This window comes from Manis javanica, chromosome 12 (assembly GCF_040802235.1).
Source record: "Manis javanica isolate MJ-LG chromosome 12, MJ_LKY, whole genome shotgun sequence".
NCBI classification, from domain to species: Eukaryota; Metazoa; Chordata; class Mammalia; order Pholidota; family Manidae; genus Manis; species Manis javanica.
This window is the reverse complement of record NC_133167.1, coordinates 109749677-109774248: the sequence shown is the minus strand read 5'-3', so window position 1 is coordinate 109774248 and position 24572 is coordinate 109749677. Positions and strand designations below refer to the sequence as shown.

Here is a 24572-nt window from a genome sequence, read left to right as displayed (position 1 = left end):
ACTTCAAAATGTTGCTTCTAGTAACATGTCCAAATTCACTGCCTGGCCAGCCATGCAGTACAAAATTAAATAGCAACCCCAAATACAGTAGAGAGGCCCCGCAAACTTACAATTTATCCTATCAGATAAGTAACAGGCATATCATGAGAAAACAAAAAATACAGTGATATGACTGTCATGTGCTACTTACTAGTATAGGTGAGCTGAAAGCCCTGGTCAGTGTCAGACCCATTGGTGTTAAATTCCAGCCACAGGTGGTTAGACGTGCTGTTGAGAAGCAGCCCCAGCATCTCGTTCTCAGTGAAGGCCCCCAGTGGGCGTGACGAGCTATCCTTCCCATCGTATACCTAGGGAGAGTCCACAGGATGAGGCCCCCATCAATACATGTTTTTATATTAGCAATTGTTAACAAGGAATCCAAATCTTTGAAGATGTGATTTTATACAGTACTTTAAAAAGTTATACAGTTTTTAGAAATTCGAATGGATGACTCTGCTATGCAATGTTTAATGGTAAAGTTTTAGCTTTCCCATTAACATTAAGACAAAGATTGCACTTGTGCTCAAATCAATTTACATTCATTCCTTTGAGAGTCCTTTCAACGTTTTTTTAAAATTAAGAATTTATTTACATTTCCAGGCAGAACCTGCCTATAAACACTGTGAGATGTATCGTATTTCAGTCTTGCCTTAACTACCGTTTGAGGAACAGGACACCTCCATTCTCTCCTCTCTGAATGTATTACGGGACAGAACAAGGGGCAGGAACTGCTCTCGGTTTAGCCTTTGAGCCCGAGGTGAGTAGTCTTGCCTTTCTTGGAATGAAGACCCCCACCATGTAACAATAGCAGAGATGTAGTATCTTTGTATCTGCCACGGTCTTCCAAGGTGGGTGTAAAGCGTGAGCTTGGAAGGTGAGCACAAGGGGCGTGGCTTGCAGCAGACCATCAGGGGCGAGGGCCGGGCAGGGGTTTCACCCTGGGCATGGATGGGTGCCAGTCACATTTTCGGAGTGGGGACTGTGTGTCAGAGCACTGCGGGGTGCCCTACAGATGCCAGAATAAACAGTTTTCCCATCCCAGCACGAGTCAGCCCTGCCCTCCCCGGCCACACAAACTGCCGAGAGTGGAATGCACAGCGGGAGGGCTTGACCGGTGCACCCCTCTGAGCCACTGCGCCACTTCACGGCATGGAACCTGGCATGGATAAGGCTTTATTTGGAAGAAGGAATACAAATGTATTGTTCTATATACAGTACAGAGAACACCCAGTTTTTCTCCATAAAACAAGTATCTTAATAAAGGTCACTGAGGTCCTCAGCCTCTGCTGGCATCTGGGTGTTTCCACCACTCCTGTTCCTTCTCACAGGTCGTCTTACTTTTCTTCTCTCAACTCTCTTATACTGAATATATAAACCTCATACCTTGCTAGACAACTACACCGGGATATACATGTAAAACAGCTCGTTTTATGGGTCATTGTTTTATTTCAATTGAAGAAGCCAGACTAGTAGAATCAAAGGCCCTACACATCCTTGCCAGAAGCCAGCAATGGGAAAAATCATTGTCTGCCTGACTATAGGGATTCCTTACATATAGTGAGGTTCTGACACCCAGAGGATGAAGAGTGTTAAGTCCAGAGGAATCTGGCTCAAAACAAAAATGTCCAGGCCTTCCCCAAAAGGTCTTGGGTCACTCCATCCACCATGCACTTCTCTGTAGTGCACAGAAATCTGTGGGGATGATGGGACGTGAGAGCAAGCGGACACACCATTCAGCTCACTCTTCACGGTTTGGAGCACCGTCTGCAGTTGCCTGCCTAGGCCCCGTCTAGGCGGGAGCGTCACAGAGATGTCACACGTCAGATGGGCAGCAGCTGGCACCAGCGCCCTCACGGCCACAGCCCCTCATGATGAGCCATTGCAGCACGGAGTCAGCTCAGCCAGCACAGTCACTGTCTTAACCTGCCATGTTGCTGGCAGTCAGCACTGTGCTGACACGGAGACCCCAGAAAGAGATGGGCAATGCCACGTGTCGGCGTGAGAGCTTCCTAAAGGTGAAAATCTGGACTCAAGCTTTACATGTATCCCAGCTGACAAGCTCGAAATACTGGGAGTCTGAAGAATTGATTTTAATTCCTATTAAATTAATAATGAGCTATTTCAGTTGAGCACAACATCTCTGAGGTGTGATTCCTCCTCTATAAGCAGCTGGACCCAAAGTGCTCCTTCAGTGCTGGAAGAAGACTCCCTGAGTCACATGCCGACACGAGGCTTGAGCCATCTGCCCTGCAAACCCTCCTCGGCTGAGGCATTTAATCAGTACCACTGGCTCACAGTGCCAGCTCCCAGCCAGCAGATGACCACAGACTGGAAAGCATCATGCGCAGTCCTGGAGAAGCAGTGCTCAGCGCTCAGGGGAACCCTGTGCTCGGGGTTCCGTCTCCAGATTAACTTCACTTCCTATTACCTATTCATTTCCTTATGTGATTCTTCCATACGAAGCAAGAAAATACCATGCTGATGTCTGTGGGAACATGTATATATAAAGCTCCGGTCTCTGTTATTGGATCATATTCTGTATGAAGGAGTGATGTGAATATCATTTGTGCTCAAAGATTAAGATACGTCCACCTGAGATCTTTTTAACACTGAGATACTTATTAGCATACTCAATAAAACATATGCCAGCAAAACATTTAGGCATCTCAGATGACTGACAGTTTCTCTGCAATTAAATTAAATGTGGTAAGCAAGATTTTTTGCTTTTTGTGGTAATGAACAAGTTCAAACTGCATGCAATCACAAATGAGCATGATTTGCTTCCTTCCATTCCCATAATATTTATCAGGGTCTATTTTATGCACCATCTCTAATCACTCACCTGCACAAAGTAGAGTTAATTGTTACTTAGAAGTCTGCCTTAAAGGCTTATTGACTTCTAAATTTGAGGTTATCAAAGAAGTCAGAAAATGGTTACTTATAATGCAACTTTACTTTTTTTTTAGATCAGTGAGAGCGCACTCATTTCCTGTTCAGAAAATCACTTCTTAATTAGAGTGCTTCATGCCACCAGCATGAGTTTCCAAAAGACAGGTACGGGAGCAGCTAGAATAACCCTGCTCTTCTCGGCGATGACACTGAAACCTCAGACGTAGACTAGGAGGACGCAGGGCACTGCCGTCCACTGGCGTTTCCTGATCGGCACACCAGCGTCTGGGAGAGTCAAGTGGATCCCCAGGAGCCGCACTGCAAACCTGGTGCACGTGGACGGTGCGTGGGAGGCTGCCTGCATCCCCCCGTCAGCTGACTCTGCACAGGCACCCAGTGCTCAAAGCTGAAAGCCAGAGGAACCCACTGTGTCCAAGACTTATCACCGTGTGTCCATGCAGATGCGAACATAACTGTAAAAAACCCCACTTTAGAAAGGGAAGGGGAAGGGACATGCGACCTCCATGCCAGAAATGAGCCCAGACCTGGACAGATCACCTCCTCCTCCTCCCCGGAAGGGTCGGTCGGTGGGCTGCGCAGCGTCCCACACACGTCTTTGATGGTCAAAGCCTCTCCTTCCCGCCCCTGCCCCCAGAGCCTGGAAGGCCCCAGATTTTCAAAAGAGTTCCAGGAGAGGTGTGAATTACATGGAAGCCTTCGGAATCATGGGCATTTCCCACTGGAAATGGGGTTTCATAGAACAGGGCAAGGCCTGGTGCCCTGAATCCCATTTCCCCTGCCTCCTTTTCCTGGAGTCCACCCAGGGTGCAGGTGGCATGCCGGCTCCTAAGGCCGAGCGCCTTGCCTGAGGCCCTGGGACTTGGCACCACCTCACGCACAGAAGCCCTGCCACCCCCCTACCCCCCCGCCCGGCATGGCCCTGAGCTCTGTGGACGCAGCTTAGGCCCATCCAGTGGGACTCGGCCCCATCCTGCTGCAGCTCCCCCATGTGGGCCCTGCTCTACGGTCTGGTGACCATGGCTGGGCTCTTTCCTGCTGTCACCTCAGAACCCTTCTAGCTCCAAGTGTGGTAGCTACAGTTAAAAACTGAGATTAACTATAGAGTGGGTTGTTTTGGGGACAGCCCTGCCTATTTCAATAATTACAATTATCTGTGAGGCACAGTGCCAGAAACATCCACCTATAATACATTATTTAATCTTTGAAACAGCCCAAAGGTGTATCATTGAGTGTTTTACATGTAAAAAAGTTAAGGCTTAAAAATGTTATAAAGTTTTCCCGAGATACACAATGAAAAAAGGTTAGATCCAGGAATACAGAATAAAATATTTCAAATTCCATGCTAAGTGATAGTGCCTCCCATCTTAACCAAGTGGACATAAACTGGAAACACTGTGTATTCTAAACATGTATTAACATATGTGTATGTTTATACTTTTCTATGTACACAGATGGATACTTAATTCATTCTGTGAGAAGAACAGACGGGGTCATATCAGAGGAGATTTTTCTTACCTTCAGGATGTCCCCCTCCAAGAGCTGGAAGCTGCGTGCTCGGAGATGGATCCCCTTGCCAGCCTCTGTTTCTATCTTGTAGATACACTCGTGATTATTATCATAATTTGAAGGGAAATTTGGAGACAGCAGTGTTCCTTCATTTCCTTTGACACTGGCTCCACATTCAGCTAAAATAGATAGGACATTAAAAAAGAAAGAGAATTCATAAGTGGAATTACTGATTTTAAAAGACAAAAACTCAAAGATCATGGCAGCCCTCTCTTCTCTAAATATATGGCTGTAATTAATACATTGTTTTTATAGATTAGTGACCTACTGTACTGTTTTATCAGCTGGACAGAAAATATCTTCCCATTCACCCCATGTTCAAGACTTCTTGTTTCTTTTGATGGAATGTCTTTGCTCCATGGAGACTGCCCCACAAAGAGCTCTAGGGTAAAGTGGGGCATCCCGAGCAATGGCTGTGTCCCCAGGGGGGTCACCTGCCTTCCCAGGCCTCATTTCTGCCCCATGAAACACCCTCTCCAAGTCCGATGCGCCCATCGACTGTAGTACGGGTGCAAGCTCCCTACATCTGGGTGGCCTTTGCAGTGGAACCTAATGGCGCACCAAACCACCGAGTCCCCCACTGCCTGTCACGGGCTGAGTTCGCCTGCACTGTCCTGGGACAGAGGGGCCCAGCGGTACTCAGTGTGACATTTCTCCCCTCTCGCCCTGACAAACGGAGAGGGCAATTCACTTTAGATCCAGATCTGCATGAAACAATCTCAATCCAGGTAAAACATGAAAATACAGATAGCGCTCCACTTTCTGTCAACTGAGGAAATCCTCAAGCTCTCAGCCCCGGTCTCTCACCTATGAAATGGGGGTCACGTGAAGAACCCCTTCACTCTAAACCCTATAAATTCAAAATGCTCAGACGGTAATAAAGCCGCCACACGTGTGCATGTGTGTGTGCGTGACAGGGCAGCTCCATGGGGCTCTGCAGCGAGTAAATTGCCAAGCACAGTGACTTTAAACATTCAACAAAATAAACATGAGGCTGAAGAATGATGAAGTTGCAAACTGACACCCAGTGAGGTGCAGCTGGGAGAGAGGGAAGGAGCTGTGTTTAAGTCCAGAGCGGGCTGCCTGTGGTACTACGTGATCTTGCCAGGCCCATGCGCATGACCGGCTAGGTTCTCCGGCCCCTGCATCTCCCTCTGACAGTCAGCGACACCAGCTACACCCCAGCCATGATGCCCAAGCTGCTCCCCGGGCGGAAGCTGCAAGAGACTGAAGATCAGCTCGTCCTCATCTGTACACTTGGATCCCATGACGCCCCCAGAGGGGGGCTGGTGGTAAAGCTGGAGAGGAAAACACAGGGACACTCGGGTCTGCCTCTCCCTTACCTGTGTTTAAATACAGATGTAAAGCAGGCTTTGGCAGGAGCAGGGGACTGGTGACTCAAGAAAGCGGCAGTGGGGTTTTATAATAAATGCTTCTTAAAAACTCGAGATACATATATCATTACATTTTACATATAATCGTACATTTAAAAAATAGTAGCTTTTACAAAATTATTTTTTAAAAAGAAAAACACTTTGATGGGGAGGAAAGCACGTGCTATCTTTCGTGCTCAGTGTCTGGGCTTCCTGCTCGGCAGGCCTCTGGGCATCTGGGCCTCTCGGCCTCTGAATACTGTGGGTGGGGTGCGGAGGGGGCTGACGGTCTCAGGCAATCTAAGGTTGAGGAAAAAGGGCTTTCTATCGAGAATTCATCAAGCATTTCACACAAGCAATCCCGCTGGGAGGTGGTACTAATTCACGGGCCTCATTCATACTCCTTCACTTTTTTCTTTCCTGAAGAAACAGGTGATTTTTTAACATAAAAGCCAAAATAAATGTAAAGAACATCAAAACAGCAAAGCAGTGTTTTCCCCTTTGGCTGCGCTGTGGGTGGAATAGTGGGGGATTCAAACTTGTTAAAGATTTCAGACTCAAAGAGAATTAAAAAACCAGAATATGGAAACTAGTCACAATGCTATGAATTTTTATGTGAAATTGAATTTGACAGTGCTCCATAAAGGCTATCACTCAAAAATCAAATTTAGGCTGCTAAGTTCCTTTTACACATGGACTCATTCACCCTCAGGTAGCCTCATCTGGTAGGTTAATAAACCCCATTTCACAGACGAGGAACCTAAAGCAAAGAATAGTTGAAAAAGGGAGTGCTTTTCTGAAGGTCATATAATTGGTACAGATTACTTATTGATTTGATAGGAATGGGACTGTACTCCTTTTTAATCCTAATTATGGATGAATACGTTATCGTTAACCATTCACAATGTGATCTGTAATTAACCACAATGAAACTAGGGTAATGAGACTTTGTTTCAAAGGCAGTACACTTTTAAGGACTTTTATTCAGAGTACTTCACCAGTTAACTGGAAATTATATTTGTTTTTACATGACTGTTTAAGACATTAACCATGTAATTACTGTCATTATACATCAAAAAAGTAGGACTAGAAAGAAGTCCAAATTAGCATTTGGTCACATGGGAAGGAAACAAATTGAACCTAAGACGTAAATTTTATGTATCTTTTTATTAAGAATCAAAGTTGTGTGTTCATAGATGAAAATTAGATTAGAAATTCTAGTGCACACCCTTCCGTCCTGTCTGCTCTCTAACTGCTCCTGATTTCTCTTTAAGATATCATGAAATATCTTAAATATCAAAAAATAAGCACTTTTCCTCATCATGTCACAGTTATGTAGACTGGCACCCGAGAACACCAAGCTGACCAGCACCGCCCTGCTACAGGGACTGGTCGTGAATAGCCGTGTGGATCTATCTGGGCTGGTCAGAGGAAGTCCAGGCCCTGCACAGAAGGCCTGCAGGGAGAGTGGATCCCCCGGGCAGCATGACGTCGGGCCCCCTGCCCCGTGTGATGTCATGTGAGGCTGGTCTGGGGCAGCCCTGTGCAGAGTGTGTGGAGCCTGAGGATAAAGCCGACACCCAGGCTGGCAAAACAGACAGACGAGGAAGCGTCAGGTCCATGGTTACAAAGTGAAGTCCTTGATCAAACCTCACCCGAAGCTGTATGACTTACGAACGTTTCAGTCACATCCCCACTAAAACTTCACTTTTTATTTAAACCAGTTTGGGCACCTTTTCCTTTACCTTGCAAATAAAAACAAAACAAAACAAAACAAAACTGAATGAAACACATGTAACAGAAATGCAAACGGCGGTGCACGAGAGGGCCTGTGCGTCCTGCTGCACATGACGCGGCCCCTAAGGGGGTCATTTCCAGCGCCCTGAATAAGCACGTAGGAAAATACAGCCTGCATGAATAAATGCAAATAAAGAGATTCTTTCTCTTTAATTTTGGAGTGAACTAGAAGATGGGAGTCAACCCAGGTGTTCACTAGGAACAGTATATAAGATCAGATGTTTATGAAGGAAATAGCATATGCTCATAATTCAGTTGACATTTTCCCACCCTGTGATCTTTGGAATACATTTGCAACTTTGGCCATAGATAGGAAAATTCTTATTTCTCTGATTTTAAAGGAAGGAATACAGGCACAGAGAAACCATGAGTCAGACCTCTGAGCTCAAGAGAGAAGCTTCTGAGGGAAGTGACCTTACTTGTTTGAAAAACATCTACTGAAAAAGGCACAGAACTGTAGTTCAGAGGCAAGGTAGCCCCCCTGTAAAGGACAATCAGCCTGACGGGAGAGACAGAAGTGTGAGGGCAGGCTTAAAGGAACAGAGAGGTCATTACCCTGGATATTCCCTCTTCAGCCAGTGGGAAAGGGGTATGGACAGGTGATGTGTGAGCTGAGCTCAGGAACGAGTCAGCCTGGCAAAAAGGGGGTGCGCTGCTGAGATGGCAGCAGCACGGAGGTCCAGAGGTGAGCCGGAACCATGGTGTGTCCGCACCTGTGCAGGCTGGACAGGCGGGCTTAGGAACCGCGTGAGCTGGGCAACAGTGTGGACTCTTGACGATGCACAGAGGGCCCGGGCGCCTCGATGGAGTGCAGGACGGTCGGTTCTGAATACCGCGGGGGACTAACTAATGGGTCCTTTTAGGGGCTGGGGTCTGTCTGGAGCCTGGGAGACCCGCAGGGTACAAAGGGGAGAGATGACTCAAGGTGAGCACAGAACAGGGAGGCTGATCTCAGAGTCGGTGGGAGGCCGCCTCCTCAGAAACAGCGACTGACACGACGTGCACAACGCAAGCCGGAAATCAGAGCAGCTCCCAGACGGATGTGTCTACCAGTGGTTTAGCACCACAGGTAATGTGCTCCCTTAAAGGCATCCTGCAGCTGGATGGGCCGAGGAGAGCCAAGAAAAGCAGAGCATGAGAGGCTGAATGTAGAAAGGGCGCAGCCAGGCCGACGTGCTGCTCAGGCCGCCCACGGTGAGCAGCGGCTCTCAGGCGCCGTTTGACCGTGGGCAAAGCCGGCAGCTTCTCTGCACCTTGGTGTCCTGTCTAGAACGGCGATGACAACTGAGCTCACGCCACAGAGGCATCCCGGGGACTGGACAGGTTAACGCATGTAAGGGGTTCAGAGCAGTGTCTGGGCCAGAATGATGGCTCAGTGGACATTAACATTTGTGTCAGCCCAGTTACTTCTCATGTTGTATTCTAGGCAACAGCATAAAACTGAGGAATAAGAATAACAGTGTAAAGATAATGAACCCAGATCAGAGCGATACCAAATGGAGTATCATCATCGACAGACAACTTAATGCTACGTGCAGGGAGCAAAGCTCTGATGTCATTGATATTCCAAATCTTAAACTTATTCTGTAGTTTCCAACTCAAGGGCTATGGCTGCTAGACCCCCCTGGGGACCCCCGGGATTGGTAATGCAACACTGTGTCTCTCTCTTGAGACCATGTTCAAAGCTGGCATCCAATTCTCAAGTACCAGTCACAGCCCAGAAGGTGGGAGCTGCTGTCTGAGGAGAGAGCCCGGCGGCGTGGTGTGCAGGGGCCTGTGCAGGCCCGATGGGGAGCAGGCAGTCGATGATACTCTGGCAGGACACGTGAAGCTAAGTCCTGACCATCTTACTCCGCAGTTCAATGAAACACAGCGGGTATTAACTGCTGAGTGGGGTGATATTCCTGAATAATGCTGACAACTCAGGAGATTCTGTGCCATGGGAAAAAAATGTGGTTTTACTAAGTTAACAATGTAGCACTTTTTATGCGTTACGAAATCTTGTTTTCATGACTTTCCTCCCTGCCTCTAGTTTACAAAAAAGTTGGATTAGTGCAGAAAGTATTAGGGATAATCCATGGACTCAGTGGGCCACAGTTACTCTCTAGACGGAGGCCGTAATGCTAGGATATTAGATGGTTTTCTGTAACTGTGAAGAACAGAACCTAACCATGTCCCAGGGGTGAGTGACATGGCTGAGGGGTGGGGACTGGACGTTGCCTCTGGGACTAATGACTAGACCTCCACATGTGCTGGCACCACCCCATACTGCAGCTGGGCGACCACATCGTCTCTCAGATACATGTATTCTCCTCTGCTAACTCCTCACAGCAGCATGGGTCAGATCGACCCCAAACGGAACCTCACCAAGTGGGCGACCTGGTCCCACCAGGCCAGCACGTGCCTCATTTCAAAGAACCGAGGTAAAGGTCTCTGTTGCTCTTTGGAATGACCCCTTTGCTCCTTCAGGAACACACTGGCAAGCCAGTTCAGCATTGCAATGTGCACTTGGCAGGCACGTGCCACAGTCACTCAGTCAGAGTGAGACTGAAGAGAAAAAACAAAGCTCGCATTTAGATGGTCACTGTCATTCTACTGGGAGATGCGGCTTCTAAGCAATATAATCAGCAATGGCTGTGTCAATACAGTGTGGGTTCTGGCTGTTATCTTTCTTTTTCTTCCAGATTACTTTTAGTTTTATATCTATATATTTTTCTTTTCCTTCATAAACACTTCACTTTCCTTCCGTCATCACATTTTATTGCCAACGGGACTGGCCCAGCACTGACCGCAGTCAGGGTGGTCGCACTGGGTGGCAGCCTGGCCCACCGCCAGTGCCCCGGGCTCCTGCCCCTGACTGTACCCACCCTGGCCCCTGGATGAATGAAATGAAAGCGTGTGACCACCTACCCACACACCTTGGCAGAGGTGCACTCCACACACGACGGCCCCCACCCAGGCACGTAAGCTTGGTTGCACCTTCTAAGCGATACCCCGGGAAGCAGGAGAAGGTCAGCGAGTCCCCGACTCCAAAGTGAAAACCAATCCTCCGGCTGAAGGCGGGGACGCCAGGGTCATCGCACGGCTCGAGGTCATACTCTGGGACATGAAGAGACAGAGTAAGTGTGTGCGCACTTCAGGGGATACTCAGAAATTATTTAGCAAGAATAATCAAGTGCTGTTATTAAAAATAAACTTTTGTGTATATGCAGTTTTCCAAGCCCTGCAGTAACTGTCCCATGGACTGTTTTCCTCTGTGCCACGTGCTCTCCCGTAACAGACAGCACACGTGTTTACATTTTTAAAAACAGATGCACTTTTAAAATACAGTGATCCATTTCAAAACTGTCTCTTCCACCGCGTGGCATGATCTTACTGGCATGCTGATCGCTAAAGCCACTAGGGCCCTCCTCCTGAAGGTGCTCTTGGGTGGCTGAGGCACGGAGCGCTCGGCACAAGCAGGATCGAAGGGCCATGCAGGTGGGAGGCTGAGCAGCACCAGCTTCACCTCTAAAATACACCTCAGAGGGGAACAGCAACTGTTTTTCTGCCTGTTTTCAATCTATATACCACGCTTTATTGTAATGTAATGGAAAATATTCTATAGACCTAAAATTTCTGTAAACTACTCAGGAAAAGGAAAAAAAAAGGAAAAAGCAGTAATGCCTGGCATCCAGCCACCTCTGGATCAAGCACCCAAAATATCGGTTCTGACAGCACCGCGCGCCTGCCCCATTCCTTCCCGCGTGGTGAGTCCTGCGAGGGGAGGGCGTTGGTCCCCCTCGCCTTGGGTCCCTGCCCTGCCGGGCCCTCCATGCAGACTGCTCTCAGCTCTGCAGTCAGGGTCAGCTTAGCAGGAAGACCCCCCCTGACAGCTCTGCGTGCCAGTACCTTTCCTCCTATTCCCTTCACCCAGTTTGTTCTTTCTGATGGTGGCCCCATCTCTCTACCTCCCCCGCTGCCATACGGGCTCCATGAAGGAAGGATTTTTTGGCTTTATTCACTGCTGTCTCCAGGGCCTGGAATCATGCCTGTATCTTATATGTGCTCAGAAAATGTTCACAGAATGGGGAAAAAAAACAAAAACAATGATAGAATGAGTATGCTGCACTCTTTCCCAGGCACTGGCAGGCCACCAGCAGGAGAAGATACGTGAGTGAGTCCTCAGGGTGCAGCGAAGCACACAGACCCAGCACACTGGTGATGGTAAACACGTAATTTTGGAATATCTGTATATGGCACTACAGAAATGTAGGGGGAAATTCCAGCTTAGGGAAGAGAGGGAAGGCTGCGGACAGCACATGTTTGCCCTCAGCGGAGTCCTGCCTGGTGAGGAACGAAAGAAAACGACACATAAAGGCACCATGTCGTCCAAACGTGCATCTTTTCAAGAGACTGACTGGATGTCGCATGACTTCTGGACCGCGGGCACTCCGAAGCCGACTCCCCGCGGGCGTGGGGAAGCCAGCTCAGAGCCCGAGGTGTGCGCGGCCAGAGGCGGCTGCGGCTCTCACGCTGTGGTTCCCGGGGGCACCTGCAGAGGCCCGCCTGGGACACACATCGGGAAGTGTCGCTTTAATGAAGTCATCTCAAAAAAGACAGAGACAAACTGGACTAACAAGGGAAAAAGGCAGGTATAAAAGCATATGGATTGAGTACAAACATCAGAAAAGTACCCAGAAGGGTAAGTGCCTCCTTTGCATAATAAAGTTGCTCCTTATTTGGACACTTAAAAAATAATCTCCCTGGTATTAGCGTCACCAGCAACTGTTCGCAGTTTCACGGGAAAATCCCTCCAAACAAAACTCTTTCTCTAGCCTGACAACATGTTTACTTTCAACTGGCTTTGCCATCAAAGGTGAGTTCTTCCTGTTCTTAAAGACTGACTGAGCTTGTGCGAGGGCCAAAGTGACTCCTTCCGCACGCCTCACAGAATGGAAACTTGCTACTGGTTGTGACCAAGTGAATCATTACACGTGTTCAAAAACTGACCATATTAGTTTTGACATTTAATAAAAGAATCTTAAAACTGCCCTAAAGAGCTACACAGACCCAGAAAGACATATTTTGTGCCTCCCCTTGCTATTCGCTTGCTTCCTTGTTCAGGGAGTTTATGAAAAGGGAAGGTCAGCCTTGAGTTGCACACTGACTCCTGGAAATTAAAAGATGCCTTGTCAGCTCTAGTGGGACCAGCAGAATTAAAACACAGATGGAGAAAAGGGATAAAAATGCACAGACGTTCGAGCCTCAGAGAGGGCACCAAAAAAAAAAGAAAAAACAAAAAAAACAAAAAACAAAAAAAACAAAAAACCCAAAAAAAACCCAAAACAAACAAAAAAAAATGCACAGACGCATGAGAGGTACATACGGCACAGCTCTGCAGGCTGGAGTCGCTGCCATTTTCTTTTTTTGTTGCTGTGTTCTTTTAAATTCATTTTGGACCATGAAGGAAGTGGGAACAGAGGGGAGTGACATTCTCATACTGGTACCAATTGAGCTCCACCAGGGGAGAATATACAGAGAGTGATTCAGCTACTAGTGTCAGGAAGATTTAAGGCTTTGATACATGAAGTGGCCAATTCATGATTATTACGATTAGAGCAAATTTCCAAGAAATCAAGTAGTCTGAAGTCATCTCGAAAGCTCCACTAACGTGGTGAAATACCAGGAAAAAGTCAACAGAGGCAGATTAAGATGAATGGCGAATGGTCATGATTACAGGGAACGTCAAACAGTTCAGAGCATTTTATAATCCCTGAGAAATCCTTTTGTTTAAGACAGGATTTCATTTTGTCAAAGTGATCTCCAACAGAGCTGAAAAAAGATAGCATTTCATCGTATGTACTGTTCATGCAATATTGGGTGAGTAATGTTAACTTCCTCCGTGATAACGCAGAGGAAGAGCTACCGCAGAGAAGAGATGGGCCGCACAGAAACCCTTCTGCTGAGAGTGTGCGTTTCAGAAGAGGAGGTGAGACGAGCACCCGACTATCGTGACAGAGAGCCTCACAGCTGGTATCGGAAGTTATCAAACTTACGGGAGCTTAAAATGTGAAGAGACCACTTGCTTTTGGGACTACCTGTTGGCCGGGGTGGGGGGTGCGCTGAGCTGCTGTAGGAGCCTGACCCCTATATGCTCACTGAACACTACGCATGTGATCAACTTTATTGCACACGTTTGGCCAGAGTTTAAGTGTATGTAATTTCTTTCCTCATGTGTAAAAAAATAGTAATACCATTCCTAGAACCATTCAAACAACCGGATCATGTCTGAAACTGCAGAAACCCTTCACAAATATTATCCATGCATTATATTTAAAGGGAAATGTTGCTCAGTTCTGTAGCAGCCCTACCTCTGTGTGTGATGGTGGGAACGAAAAGCCCGCCCTCAGCTGTGTGTGTCCCCGCTTTCCTGTTCACCCCTGAGGTTCTCAGGTCAAGGAACAGCATGTCCTCGGGGGAAGGAACCTATATAGTCAGATGACGGCAGCTCCCGAGCATGTTTCCCAGGGTGCTCCGTTTCCTCAGAGGCTTTGATGATGAGAAATGAGTGGAGGCGGTGCTATTCAAACACAGGGGCATCGATGATTTTCAGGGATGAGAGTTTACAGGGGGCAGGGAGGCATTCTGCGGGTGCCAGGCAGCTGTCCTCCCATCTTGCTTACAGAGGCCTGGCCTCCCGGACGCATCCATGACACTTACCATCACTCAGCACACAGGTGTGCACACACACACCCTCAGACTCACTCACTCACACTAACGTCCCACTCTTGCCAGAGAGGATGACAGCAGAAGAGGCCAGTGTACCTGAAAACGTGATATTGAAGCCCTCGTAGGAAATGGAGAAGTCGGATATAAACCGAAGCTGGGCCGTGAAGTTCCCGAACAGACCCGCCTTCATAGTGTGAGGCAGCACCGCCCCCGTGAGCCTGGCCACGGGCTCCGAGAAGCTCCCGTCCTCCGTGATCAGTAAGTAGTCATGAGAGCTCTCCAGGTGAAAGGTGTGGAAAACCATCTGAACTCCTGAGAAACAGAGGGGGTGATGAGACGGTGACAGGGACAGGGAGAGAGAGGGAGAGACGGGACAGGCAGTGAGTGAGTGACAGGGAGGGATGGAGATAGAGAAAGGGACAGAGACGGGGAGACAGAGGGAGAGACAGAGGCGGAGGGGGAGAGAGAGAGGGAGAGACAGGACATATGGAGAGTGAGTGACAGGGAGACAGTGACATACAGAGACAGGACAGAGGGAGAGAGAGAGAGACAGGGATCAGAGATCAGGAGAGTCAACAATTGGGGAAAAATAATTTCTTCTGGGTTCAGAGACATCAAAACCTTGAATCAAAATACAATCTCGGTAAACAAATTTAACTTTCAAGCTTTAAAGGGAAATAGGGAGAATGGGTAGAAGGAGAGCGGTATGAGAAATGACAGAAAGGAGAGGGCATACACAGCAGAGACAAACACCTCGGTTCAGACCTGTGCCGGCACTGCACAGACACAGACGGGACAGGGGCGCAGGGGGCAGGCATGGACGCCGACACAGGTATGTACGTGAGACACGGCAGGAAGCTTGCAGGGACGGCCCACGGGCCCTCAGAGAGAGCTCCTGGCCCAGAGGAACAGAGGGTCAGATAACTCTCCCATTTAGATTAAACAAGTGCATTTTAGAAAATCTGGGCTGCGGTCTAGCATATAAACTTACACAGCCTAGGAAAGGCTTTTCGAAATCACATTTATGGGCCTGGTGCCTGTGTCCTCAACTTACCACACCCATGTGTTGTTTCTGGACTTCAAGAGCAGAATGAATAAAATTAACTACAAATAGGTCCTCTTTAATAAAAACACTTATTTTTATGATGCCAAATCCTTGATTACCCAGAATCTGTTTCTTTATTCCTAATTTCCTAAAGGCCAAATTCTTAACATGCATTTATGACAGCACAGGGTAATACAGCACATGTAATAGATATGTCCATTTAACATAGAGGTGAGTTCAAATATAATAGGAATGACAAAGTCTACATGACATCTGTGTGCTCAAAATCCCAGGCTATCTCCTTAAAAATGACAAGTTCAGTCATAAAAAACACCCAGTGTAAATCAGTGTTTATAAACTCTATTTCTTGCATAAAATGCCGATTTTCCTGTTCTTCACTAACTATAAAATTAGGATAATGAAATTTGTTCTATAAATCTTCACTGCATTATGTGGAGATAAACAATTTATTTACTGTGTGTAATAATGCTGGGAAGACTTAGAATGAAGTCAAGCACAAATAGGTATCCTCCACCTACCGTGACCCAGAATGAGAATTCTAGATAATTTCTTATTTCCTTTTATTTAATCAGGTTTCATATTTTATTTAATGCATGCCTCTTTTCCTCACTTACATGTAATTTTCAAGCTTATATTCACATGCATAAATCTCAGTTATTTGATAAATAGGGAGTAGAAGAAGGGATCTACTTTTGCTTATAGTACAAATAATGTGAGATCATTTTTTCAAAATCTTATAAAAATCAAAATTGTTGAGATATATGTAAGGAAATTAGTTATCTTACTCATTCACACATGAATACTTTTCTTCTTTGTCTCCATGTTTGTATCTTGTTATTTATCTTGTATATTGAAAATCTCTGTAATATTCTTACCTTTTCCATGAGATACTTCAATGGTCCACGTGCAGTTTAAAGAGTTAGGATAAAAATCTGGGAACCCAGGAGAAAGGATGGTGCCACTCTTCCCACGGATGTACCCTCCACAGAGAGCTTAAAATAACAAGGACATGTTATTGTAGTATTAAAGTTCCACAATGATTACTGGAATAAAATACTTTAAAAGGGATATTTAATTTGCACAAGGACTAAATGAATACTTAATATCACCTCCATTAAATGAAGACAAAACCAAAACTATTTTACTTGCAATTATACTAAGCCAGTTCATATACAGGCATCCTAAGTAGGACAAAATCTAGAAAAATCACACTGAGGGAGGCTCGGTGGTTAAAGCAGAGTCTTGTTATGATGGTTAATTTTATGTGTCGACTTGTCTGGGCCATGGGATGCCCTGACACCCAATCAAATATAATTCTGGGTGTATCTGCAAGGGTGTTTCTGGATGAGGTTAACCTTTGCACTGATGAACTGAATAAAGCAGACTGCCCTCCCTAATGTGGGTAAGCCTCATCCAATCAGTTGAAGGGCTAAATAGAACACAAAAGGGTGAACCTTCCACAAATGAGGTACAAATCCTCTTGCCTGGCTTCCAATGGACTGGGACATCAGCTTTTTCCTGACCTTGGGACTTGAACTGAAACTTCAGCTCTGAGTCTCAAGCCTGCCCACCTTCAGACTGGAGCCTACACCACTGCTCCCTGGGGTGTCCAGACTGAGGACTGTGGACTTGGGACTTGAAGGCCTCCATGATCACATGAGCTGAATCCTCATAATAAACCAATCTCTCTCTCTCTGCTATACAGGCTGATACAAATTAATTCATATGCAGTCACATTCAAAATCATAAAATGTATCCATCTTTGTTTCACTCATTCTTAATGCCATCAAGATAAACTGATCACATGCTGGGGAGAAGCTGACCACTGTGTGTTGTCTTCCATCCATTTGATGAAAAACCCAGACATTGCTAACCAGTACCATCAAGCTGCCCCTTAGCAACAGAGTGACACAAAGATACAGATACAGCAAATCTGTTGCTTATTTCGATTCATGTATGTGTAAACACAAAATGATCTAATCATTACAGATATTTTGAATTAAAATAATTTTGTCCAAAAAGCCTACTTTTTTTGTTTGTTTCAGAAAGGGTAGAGTTCCTGTACAGAGAATTGCATTGATATTCTCATCTGAAATTAAAGAGAGAAGGGATTAAAAGAAGAGACCTGGCTTCCTTTCAGAGCCCTCATGGGTCCGTGACTATATTCACACACACCCGTCTCTATTCCCTTTAGTGGAGCCACAAAGACAGCTGCTGTAATGTGAATCACAATAACCTATTTCTTTTTTCACTGTATGGTCTATTCTGGGTAGTTGTGAAAGATACTACAGTAAAATTTTGCTGTGCTTAAGGCTATAATTTCTTGAATTTTACTTTTCTACTTATGTTATCTCCCCATAATCCAAGACCCAGAGGTATTATTTTGGAGCTCTCTCAGGTGGAGGACCAAGACACACAGAAACCAGGGAAAGATGGACAAGGTGACATATGCTGGGATTTCTCCCAGGGGAGTTGGTGTGTTCTGCCCAACCGTGGTTCACGTTCTCTGTTTGAGCCTCTGCTTTATCCATCCATCCATCCAAAATTATTGACCGAGGAACTATTATTTTCCACGCACTCTGTTCTGCTATTGGGCAAACAACATAAGTCACACAGGCCCTGTCTTTCCGAAGTTTACATCTGCCTAGTGGGTGTGCAAAGAAGATAGAACTACTCATGACATGTTCTAAGAACAAGAATCTTAACTGTTCTCAAAACTCGAAGGCTGTCTAGGTAATGAGAGGGCTGGGCTGCTGAGGCAGCCATGTGACAGGTGTGCACCATGCGGAGGTCCACTCCCAGGACCTGAATTCAGAGGGAGTGATGTGACCATGGTGGGGGAATGCAGAAGGTCTGAGTAGACCCACTGATAAGAGACCACACTGTGATGGGTGGCGACTGCCAGTTTATCACAGGGTCCTTGGGTGCCTACTGGTCCTCCAAAGAAAGACCACGACCTCCCCTGGGTTCTGTAGTTACTGACTCCCCATCATTCCAAGCCTCCCCTCAGCTGCCCAAAGTCTTCTAATCCATTTGAGTTTGTAGACAAGTCAGTGGTTTCAAGAACCAAAACTTCAGCTTTAATAAATACATTTTTCAGTGTCTCCTCTACCTGGATTGGAGGAAGGCGAGAGTTGAAGTATGTGGACTATGTCATAGGTTTTAGCTATTTTCTGCTTGAGAGATGAAGGTGGCAGAGGGATTAAGCATGAAAGGCTCCCCTGTCCCCGGAAGGTGACTGTTCCTTCCACAATGCTGACGCTAAAAACTGAGAGCCTGCAAATTCACATCTTGAAATGCTGACTTCTTTCTCAAAGCTCAGCTGCACTTCCGACTGCTTTCTAAGTGTCTGGAATGTGACCTAAGAGGCATTTCTCTCTCGCGTGGCCCGTGTCCCCACCATGGCGCATCTTTCCATCCTGCTCTTCTCGTGCCTCCGGTAACCGCGGGGTCTGTCTAATCATCGCCCCCCCTCTGTCCCCCTGCCTCTAAGGAGATGTGCCTGTGGAACATGCAGGGTACTACCTGATCTCTTCCTTTTCTCCTTTCCCGTTATTATCTTTTTGCTCTAAGCTACTGATAAAGTTCTATTCAAAGCCAACACTCAACAAGGTTACTTTCCACTTCAAGTTATTCATGGACTCTCCAAGTCCTGCGATCACTGATTTCATTTGTTCATTCATTCATTTACACTGGAACCACTTTCTCAGAATAAATCTTACCTGGAAGCCCTACAACGAAAAGGGACAATGACAGAGCTGTCCTTGGGGGCCTGCTGCAGCTCCGCTCTCTCACGTATGGGATCAGGTGCACCCTGCCAGGACTAGTGTGAGAGGCCTCTCAACTACCCCTGGCCATCATCTGCCCTCGGCAAACTAGGTCCTCTCCCCAAGCGCTCCAGGCCTTCACTCTTACTGCCCTTTCCTCTCCCAGCTGGCCCGTGCGGAGCAGGGTGTGGCTGGCATCATCGAACCACTTGGAGATCTGCTGAGAAACAACTTCCCCGGTCCCCTGGGAAAGGAGGTTGGCCAGAGGTGAAGGGTCAGAGGGTGCAGGCAGGTGGGGCAGATCTAGAGGATGTCTGACACCTGGACCTGGTTCAGGGGAAGTTCGGGTCTGACAGGGTAGTGCATACACCACCACGTTGCCTCCTGGGCTGTCTAAGCACAGGCCACGTGCAAGAGCCTGGGCGGAGTGAGCTCTGTAAGCCTGAGGGTTTGCGCATAAAGTTGATGGACAGCCCATAATTTTTCGTTCATTTCCAAATGGCTGCTCTATCTCATAGAGAGTATTTGCGAGGTAAGCTTCAAGTGTTACACAGAAAACATTTTAAGGTGTACAACCTTTCCAACAGAAATTCCACTGCAGTCACATTAATCCCTGGGAAACATGCACACCAGCCCAGCTTTTCAAATATGGGCACGGCTCTGCTTTTCCTTGATCTGCAGCTTCCCGGGCCCCCACCTACCGTCGCAGCTGGGCAGAGCGTGGCTCCACTGGTGGGTCCTCTCGCAGACAAGGGGCCCGTCCTCACTTAGTGTGTACCCCGGCTCACAGCTGAAAGTCACCGTGGACCTGATGCCGAAGTTACTGCCATGCCGATGACCGTTCACAGGGATTCCGGGGTCAAGGCAGGAGTCGGAATCCAGAGTCACACCTGGGTGCACGGGAGAATGCACTTGGTAAAGACTTCTCCAGCTCACAGAAAACAAAAAATATTGGTGCCATATGCATGTGAAATATCCCCAGACATCATCAGACCTGGAAAATTCTGCAAGTGAATCCAGTAATCCATTCATGCAAAAACCAATATGTTTCCAGATATCTGACCCTGTTTTCCTGTACAGAGGTTATACCATTACACTATATGCATGATATTTAAGGAGTGCAAACATGAATGACTCATTGAATTTTACTTGCCTTCACTCAGAAACTAATGGACTGTACTAGAGGGAGTCTAAGGCTTTTTGTGCTTTTCTATCTCTGTCCCTTCGTACGCACTGTTTCTTTTCATATTCCATGTTCCACTTAGATTTCGGCAGTCATACTTCAACGTTCCTATGTATGTATACAGACACACAATACTGTACATACATAATGCAAATTAAAGCTGCACTAGATTTGATTTTCTGGAATTGCTTTCCATAAATCCACACGTCTTTCCCAGATTTGTACTTAAGTCAGTACTTGAGATGGCTTACGATTAGCCTCTGCTAAAAGATGTGAAAAACTGAAGTGCTATATATAAAGTCAAGTAATTATGATCATGTCATGAGAATTTCTTTTCTGTCTCAACATTTCTCTTTATTTTCAGAATGATATATATATTTTTAAAGATAAGGAAAATGGGGATAGGGAAAGAGACATCATTGTGACATTCACGAATGCACAGCAATAAGAGATCTTATTCTTGCTATACCAAACTCTCTAGGGTTCAGAACACATTCTAGATATGACTTGAACTACTAAAGTCTTAAATTACTGCCAATATACAGATTGCTTAGTCCCCTACAATGACCTCTGAGACAAACTTCTGATCACGGTGAGTGGATCAGCAATGCTCGTGTGCTGTGCTTTATGAACACACCTTCCGTCACTAAGTCAAATGTAGGAAATACAACTAAGGCATGACTTTTTAAAATAAATAAGGAGTGATAATGTTTCCTCATGGGTACAGGGACATGTGATTCAGCAGACCAGGACCATGAATGGAACAGCTGAGCTGCTATTCAAAATACAGAGGATGTGATTTCCAAGAGACACCTCGCTTCTGGGAGGTACCCTCTCAGCTCCTGGATTTCCAGAGTGGTGGGGTGTCTCTGCTATTCACAGTGGACCCCTGACAGTTTATGTTCATCAGGTAGCTCAGGGTAGGCCCTGGGGGTACAGGACTTCAGTCTGACCTACAGGCAGGAGGGCAGCTGGAAGCTGAGGCCAACCATGGGGCATGGGTGGGGAGGCAGTAACTCAATCAGCAATGCCTACGTAACAGAACACTGACAAACGGTCGCGGAAGCACAGGCGAGATTCCCAGGCTGGCGGGAAACTGGGCACACTGTCACACTTCACGGCTGCCCGTGACCCCATGGGGAGAAGGTGCCTGCGGCTCGAGGCATCGCCTCCCCGGTGCCACCCTGTGAGCCTCCTCCTTTGGCACAGGCCCTGCACACCGTGCGTACAGACGCTGGCTGAGCAGCTGGGAGCATCAGGATGAACGAGAATCCCTCCAAGGAACGGGATGAGGGCCTGGGCTCCTGACGGACCCAAGCCGACGCTCCCACCTCTTCCCGTGGTTTCCACGGTCCCTGCGCAACACCGCTCACTGCCCGACGGCGGGCAACAGCCACGGGAGGTGGGCCTCCAGGTGGTGGGCAATGAGGAGTCCCAGGATGAAATTTATGAAGTTATCAGAGAACTGCCCACAGAAAATTTTTAGGGAAAGACGAGAAAACTACCAGAGGAAACCAAGGCATACAAGATTAAATTTAGAGTTCACATGGAAAACTAAGTTAAAGCATAAGTAATGTGTATGCTTACTGGTCAGTGGCAAATTATTCCATCATTTATTCATTCACCCATTCATTGAGTTTTACAGGATGGGCGGCAATACTAAGGTCGGAGATGTGCTCCTCTGCATTACCAGCTTTCCTGACAGGTAGCACGGAGGTAACTACTGAGGGGCAGAGTCAGACTAGATCTAACGACCAGTTCTCAGAACCCCGAACCAAGGTGGCAGTGGGGAAGGAAGCGCGGCTCGGCCGAGGGGGTGCCGCTGCTCAGCGGGGCAGGACCTGTAGCCGGACTGCAGTCAGTCTGTGAGGACAGGCAGCTGGCTTACTCTGGAAGAAAGGGACACCGTTCCCCTTCCTACACCGGCCCTGACAACAAAATGAAGACCTGCCTCCGTGGTTCTGTGGAAGCTATGAATACATACGTTCAGGTTCTGTTCCAACTGCTTCTTACTTGAAACTTTTGCCACAAATGATACAAATATGCTTCTGATCATCTGACCTTTGTTCAATAAATGACTGAATATACTTGCTGTTCAGTAAATAAGAGAGGCTGATTGCTCTAAGGAAGACTGTGTGCAGATCATAGTAATGAGCATTTGGTGTAAATAAATTTCCATTCAGCTGTCTCTTTTTATGAAAGTTCCCACCCAGGGGAGGGAATGGATATTCTGAGTACCTCTGCTCCACTAAGCCCTAGCTTGTCACTTCCCATAACCTCCCACAGCTTGAATAGCAGGAACGGTCCCATCTTATAGGTGAGGAAGTCAGCCAAGAAATCAAGGCAATCTGTCCCATTCAATTATTCACTGAGATTCAAACCTAAGCCGCAGCCCATTTTCTTCTCTCTGTCCCTCTCATTTGTGTGTGGGTGCTGTTCACAATTCCCCAACTGCACAGCATCTGCATCTGACCAGTTTCCCCTTTTGATCATAAGAAACGTCACTGACTCTCAGGAAACAAGTTGCCTGGGCACCCCCTCTCCCCAACAAACTGCTTTTCCTATCACAATCTAAAAAAATTGCAGTGTGTGAATTGCATAGTAGAGAATCTTGCTATTTCTTGAAATACTATTAAAAAGTTACTTTTGAAAGCATTTCCAAGAAATGTTCTAAAATTAAATAGAACATCCACATATTTGAGAAATCCATTTATTTTCCAATTCCCTATGAAATTATAGTTACTTTAAAGTGGTGGTTCAAAGACTGGCAAACACAGAAAGTGATTATCCGGGAGGATAGTGCAATTACTATTATACGAAGAAATAGTGTTGCAATTCCTTGTGAAGAACAAAGTAATAAAAGGACAGACTGTAATTGGACACTGTATTTATAAGGGCTATGATTCTTAAGACAGTACAGAGAGAGCACTACAATTTCTAGGTATGCTTTTAGGGAAACCTTGAAAAAATGACTTCAGTCCTTCTGCCCCCCAATTCAAAAAGAGGTGAAATTAATGCTGTTTAGAGTAGCTCACACCACTCATGTCACCACTGTAAACGTAAGCCAACCTAGAGTACAGCGTGGTTGTTTCTGCAACACTTAATGTCGGTAAAGCAGATTTTTGGGGGCCCATGTGGGCATGAAGTGGGGTCGATCATTTTTTTTAAAGCAAGGAAGGTTCACAGTGTCAGCCATTTATGAGAAAGGCAAAAGGGGGGTGAGCTCTGTTACTATTTTTAAATGATTAAAGAATTTAACATAGATCATTCCTGGGTCAGAGGCAGTCCATCTGTAAAAAATGTGCTGGATGAACAAGCTTAATTACCTTCCAGTGCCTGCACGTTGGCTTCTGAACAGATTTCTCCAAAGGGTACTAGGCATGGGCACAACACGAAGGGCCGGCACGGGGTCCCTCCCACATGCATCTGGTCTGCTTCTGCCCCCTCATGGGTTCCTTGCCCTCCCGCTGCTGCGTCCGTTGCAGCTCTGCCTGGGCCCCTGGGCTCTGTCGGGCCTGCCCATTCTGACTCAGTCGCTCACAGCCACCTGCACACCACTGCCTTCAGGATCACCTTGTGCACCTGACTGAACACCCAGAACGCTGGCCTGCACAACAGGCATGCTGGCTCTGAGCCTAGGGCTCTCTGTTTACGAAGATCCCCTGGGAAGGGTCTGTGCACAGTAATGCTCCTGCACCATCTTTCTAAACAGGATGGCCATGGAGTTGGCTATGGTGATCCCCAGAAATGCCCAGGTCCCTGTCCACATGCAGGGGCAGCAAAGCTGTGAGCTGGCACCTGATGTCCACTCAGGTTTAGGGCCTGCAGGTAACACCAGCTGACAAGCACTGTGTTAAAGGTCCCAGGCCTTTCCTGACTCATCTTCTTGTAAAAATGCCATACCTGCATCTCACCTGCAAAGCCCATTTTCCGGTGAAGCATCAGGGGAAGGGATTTGAGACCCCAAGGGATCGGAAACTGATGACACCCATGCAAGTGTCTCCCCGCCACACCCAACAGCTTGGCCCTGTGTTCATCCTGCCTTCGCGGACGCCGAGAAAGGAAGACAGAGAGCACTGTTCTCTAAGGGTCGCCGCAGGGGAAAGGGCTGCTTCCACACAAACAGCAAGGACCCTGAAATGCCCTGGTCGTTCCTTTAA

General features: G+C 46.9%; 1 protein-coding gene across 4 annotated transcripts in view; it reads right to left on the bottom strand.

Annotated features, from left to right (window-relative positions):
• Positions 1 to 24572, bottom strand: part of CSMD1 (CUB and Sushi multiple domains 1) — a 1487013-nt gene that overhangs the window by 228063 nt on the left and 1234378 nt on the right. For 3 of the 4 annotated variants that reach the window (XM_073219228.1, XM_073219229.1, XM_073219231.1), the window contains exons 18-23: positions 19931 to 20119; positions 16338 to 16454; positions 14493 to 14708; positions 10596 to 10784; positions 4465 to 4634; positions 191 to 347 (exon numbers count right to left, since the gene is read on the bottom strand). In XM_073219228.1, coding sequence (XP_073075329.1) covers positions 191 to 347; positions 4465 to 4634; positions 10596 to 10784; positions 14493 to 14708; positions 16338 to 16454; positions 19931 to 20119 — 1038 coding nt within the window. The remainder of the gene's footprint in view (positions 1 to 190; positions 348 to 4464; positions 4635 to 10595; positions 10785 to 14492; positions 14709 to 16337; positions 16455 to 19930; positions 20120 to 24572) is intronic. The other variant, XM_073219230.1, reaches the window with a different exon arrangement.